The sequence below is a fragment of the Camelina sativa genome, chromosome 2 (genome assembly GCF_000633955.1).
Source record: "Camelina sativa cultivar DH55 chromosome 2, Cs, whole genome shotgun sequence".
Classification (NCBI taxonomy): domain Eukaryota; kingdom Viridiplantae; phylum Streptophyta; class Magnoliopsida; order Brassicales; family Brassicaceae; genus Camelina; species Camelina sativa.
The window spans coordinates 28950030-28954577 of NC_025686.1; the positions used below are offsets into that span (position 1 = coordinate 28950030).

The 4548-nt window shown below is 39.1% G+C and overlaps 1 protein-coding gene across 1 annotated transcript in view; it reads left to right on the top strand.

The window, feature by feature from the left end:
- The window catches only part of LOC104745986 (kinesin-like protein KIN-7H), a gene marked incomplete in the record, with an annotated part of 12486 nt that continues 7938 nt past the window's right edge, over nt 1–4548 (top strand). The window contains 13 exon segments of the mRNA XM_010467380.1: nt 1–59; nt 426–572; nt 1084–1308; nt 1385–1474; nt 1579–1679; nt 1757–1870; nt 1951–2032; nt 2124–2191; nt 2289–2354; nt 2438–2562; nt 2818–3154; nt 3352–3486; nt 3569–4548. Of these exon segments, the coding sequence (XP_010465682.1) occupies nt 1101–1308; nt 1385–1474; nt 1579–1679; nt 1757–1870; nt 1951–2032; nt 2124–2191; nt 2289–2354; nt 2438–2562; nt 2818–3154; nt 3352–3486; nt 3569–4548 (2306 nt within the window).

Below are 4548 nucleotides of genomic sequence, written 5' to 3' on the forward strand. Positions count from 1 at the left end.
GGGGGATTGGGGAGGGTTTATGTTTATCGGGAAGCTACGCACGTACACGCTCCTTTGAGGTAATTTACAAATTTTTGAATTGAAATTGAAATGCTGGCTTTTATTTTCCACTACCGGATGTTTCTTTCTTTCTTTGTGTGTTTCCGTCTACGATTTCTCTCACGAAGTTTCCCAATTTTCATTAATATTATTTTTGACTTGAGATGAGATTGCTTCTCTTTTTTTTTTTTTCTTTTTCTTTTTGGTTTGGTTTGGTTTGGGTGTTGTTGTTCTTCTTCATGCTCTCACAATGCATGTCACATTTTCCTATGATTCTTTTTTTTTTTTTTTTTTTTTTTTGAGAGAGAAATTTATATATGTCTAAAATGCCTAAATGTTAAGTATTTCTTGGAATTTTCTCTGTTTGTATGTATTTGGAGGTGCAGGTAAAGGTAAGCCAAAGGTAGGTGTAGGTGTCTCTCTGTAATAATTCACTGCACATGGACTTGGAGTTACCAAAGATTCCTTTCAGCTAGCCAGATCGAACATTCTCTCTACAGATTTTAAGCGCCTTCTCTGATATCTTTTCCAAGGTAAACTTTTTGATTTCCTTCCCTTACTTTATATATATGTTCTTTTGGTTTCTAGCCAATATGATACATTAATGCCTTAGGCTTCTTCTGGCACTTACTGTTGAACATGCTTGTAGTAACAAAACCAACACTTTGCCAGACTGCTTCTTAGGGGACCATCTTCACATTATATATAACTCCAATTCCTCTCCTCTTACTGCGTTTTCTTTAAAATCTTGTGTTTGTCTCTGTCTTATCAGAATAGACTGATAGATAGATAGAGAGATAAAAGAATCTCGTTTGGTTTTTAGACTTTGCCTTGCATTCTCTCTGTTTATTATTACTATTATAAAACGTGGATATATATATATATATATACATGTTCTTTGACTCGACTTTCTTGCTGCAATGATTGACTTGTTTCCACTATTATTTTAGTTTTGTCTCTCTTTTTCCTGACTTAATTTGTTTCTCTCTCTCTTTCTCTCTGTCCTATACTCCCATATACATATATATTCTTGTTTTCTTTTAGGGTGGAGGTCGGGTAGAATGATGGCTACAGAAGATGATCAGATGCAAGGACCAATCGTCAGTGAGGAAAAGATTTATGTTTCTGTTCGTATGCGACCTTTAAACGACAAGGAACGTTTACGGAACGATGTCCCCGACTGGGACTGCATCAACGACACCACTATCATTTACAGGAGCCATCTTTCTATCTCTGACCGTTCCATGTATCCTTCTGCTTACACTTTTGGTAAGCCATTGTGCTCTTCTCTCTTCCCACCCTTCCTTCATTAGACCTTACTGAGCCTTTTCTCTCCTCCCTCTAGACAGAGTGTTTGGCCCTGACAGTTGTACGAGGCAGGTTTATGACCAAGGGGCCAAGGAAGTTGCTTTCTCTGTTGTCACTGGCGTTAATGGTATCTCACCCCTTCATCCCTGCTTTTTTTTAACTCTTTCTTTGCTTTAACATCTCTCTCTCGCTCTCCTTGTCTTGCATATAACTCACATGCATGTTTTTTAGCTAGTGTATTTGCATATGGGCAAACAAGCAGTGGAAAGACTTACACTATGAGCGGAATTACTGATTGCGCCTTGTTTGATATATATGACTACATTGGCAAGGTAAAGAAAAACTAAATTATCCTAACATCTTACTACTTCATTTTCGAGGCTTGTAGTTAAGTATCTACTTTCTGCAGCACAAAGAAAGAGAATTCATTCTAAAGTTCTCTGCCATGGAGATCTACAATGAGTCTGTAAGAGATCTCTTAAGTACAGATACTAGTCCACTCAGACTTTTAGATGACCCTGAGGTATATATGATCCTTTCATTTTGTACAAATGATCTTTTTGCAGTCAAATCTCTCATGCTGGCCAATTTTCTTTTTGACAGAAAGGGACAGTTGTTGAGAAACTCACAGAGGAAACTCTGCGCGACTGGAATCATTTCAAGGAGCTCCTATCTGTCTGCGAAGGTAATTAAAGATCATCCAAAATGGTATCTCAAATCTATACTAGCTAGAGATGTGTTGCAACAATATTGACAAAGTGTCTAACCATTTACAGCTCAACGGCAAATTGGAGAGACAGCTCTAAATGAAGTTAGCTCCCGGTCTCATCAGATTTTGAGATTTGTAAGGCATTTTGTTGATTTATATTATGGTTTAACATAGGCTTCTTCATGATGTTTTTTAAAAATTTTTATATCTTAGTACTCCTACCTTCTTACAGACAGTTGAAAGCTCGGCTCGTGAATTTTCCACCAGTGATAAGTTTAGTACACTTACAGCGACAGTGGTACATATCTTTGAGTCTTCCATCAAATAATATACCAAAACTTCAGTTGAAGGGGATTTATTAAGAAACTAACTGTCGTGCAGAACTTCATTGATCTTGCTGGAAGTGAACGTGCATCTCAATCATTATCAGCCGGCACAAGGTTAAAAGAAGGTTGTCATATAAATCGAAGTTTGTTAACACTGGGAACTGTGATACGTAAACTAAGGTGAGATTGTAAGCACTTAGCTTCCACAACATCTTCTTTGTTGTGACAATATATGTTCTTTGAGCTTAAAAGTAAATTTCATGGTCTACTAATCTGTCCGAGTTATCTGGCTCAAACATTGGCTTATACCTGTGATCACCTTTTTACCTTGTTTATGTTAGTTTGTTGTATTGCTCTTTTCAACAATTCAACAAGCTCCTTCTTTTTTTCTTCTGATCCATTAGCGTAGTAAGTTATGTGGTTTACTTCATGCAGTAAAGGAAAAACTGGGCACATTCCATTCAGAGATTCAAAACTAACACGCATACTTCAGTCTTCTTTGGGAGGAAATGCAAGAACTGCCATTATTTGCACTATGAGTCCTGCGAGAATCCATGTTGAGCAATCCAGAAACACACTGTTGTTTGCGAGCTGCGCAAAGGAGGTGACAACAAATGCACAAGTCAATATTGTCATGTCTGATAAAGCTTTAGTAAAACACTTGCAGAGGGAGTTGGCTAAACTGGAAAGTGAGTTGAGAAGCCCTGGCCAGGCGTCGATTGTTTCTGACACAACTGCATTACTGACAGAGAAAGACCTCGAGGTTGAAAAGGTAGCTGGATGTACTTCAATCACCCTTTTAAAATCTTAAGAAATAGGTTGTACCATGACCTCACTATTATTTAAATCATCTTCTTTGGACTGCTGCATAATACTTTTTCCCTGCGTTTATTGACTTGTCTTGCTCACAATCTAATTGACCTATAGTTTCCTGGAGGTTTGAGTTATCATCTATCCTATTTCTTACAGCTAAAGATAGAGGTATTCCAACTAGCACAAGAACTAGCGCAAGCTCGTTCCGAGATTGAGGATCTTCGACGAATGGTTGGAGAAGAAAAACAACGAGAAAAAGAGGCACTTGCAACAGAAACAGTAGAGTTAGATGTATGTTATTATCTCTTGTTAATAATTTAACTGAAAGCTTATATATCCTTTCACTGCCACTTATTAATTCGTTTCTTTCTAGGCTCTTCTGGAACATCAGTACCCCAAGCTGCGAGTGCGCAGTACATGGGACTCTGAAAATACAACACCACTGAGCCCTATATCAGCTCACCGCTCCAGTATATCTCCACGATCAACTGAATACAGTTATGAAGAGAATGTCTTCCAACTATCAGATTATAGGATTGACTCTACATCAAGTAGTCCGCTTCAACAGCTTGCGTTTGTAACTTCTTTCCCTAAGGTTCCACTTGACATTCACGGGACAGAAACTATACACCAATCTCATGTTCACATAGAGGAGATTGCAGATCAACCTCATGTTCAGGAGGATCCGTTTGATGAAATGGCTGACGAGAATTCGGAGGATAACTGTAGGGATGTTCGGTGCATAGAAACAGAGAAGTCAGATATCACTATAAGTCCAGAGGAAAATACACCCGAGAGCAGTCCAGAAAATTTCGAGGCTGTACATGTAGAAGAACCAGTATGTGTGACAGAGCCAAAGAACTTACTTCCCCACACAGAAGCTAAACACGAAGAAGAAGAAAGGGTAAAGGAAGTCAGCTGTGCCTCTCCTCAACCAAAACAAGAAAGCTATCTCAAGAAAACTCCTCCACTCTGTGATTTTGAATGTTCTCCTGATAAGTTTGATACAAGCATCGCTAACCTGAGAAGAATCCCGACGCCTCCAGAACTTATCACTCCCTCTCCTGAAAAGCCTTTCTCTTGGTATAGGGAGAGAGATTCACAACCGTTAGCAGGCATGAAGCTGACTAGAAGTCAAAGCTGCCGAGCAAGCTTATTATGGAGCTCTTCCTCCTCTTGGGTTGAGAAAGATGCTGATACACCGCCAAGCTGGTACGAGAAAGAATTTGTCAAAACAGCTGAGAGAAACCTGGAAATGTGCGACATCAAGAACGAGAGGTCTCTGCAGGATGAGTTTAGCGGGAGGAGCATGCCAACAACTTGGTTTGAGAGAAGCTTGAGTGACACTGAAAC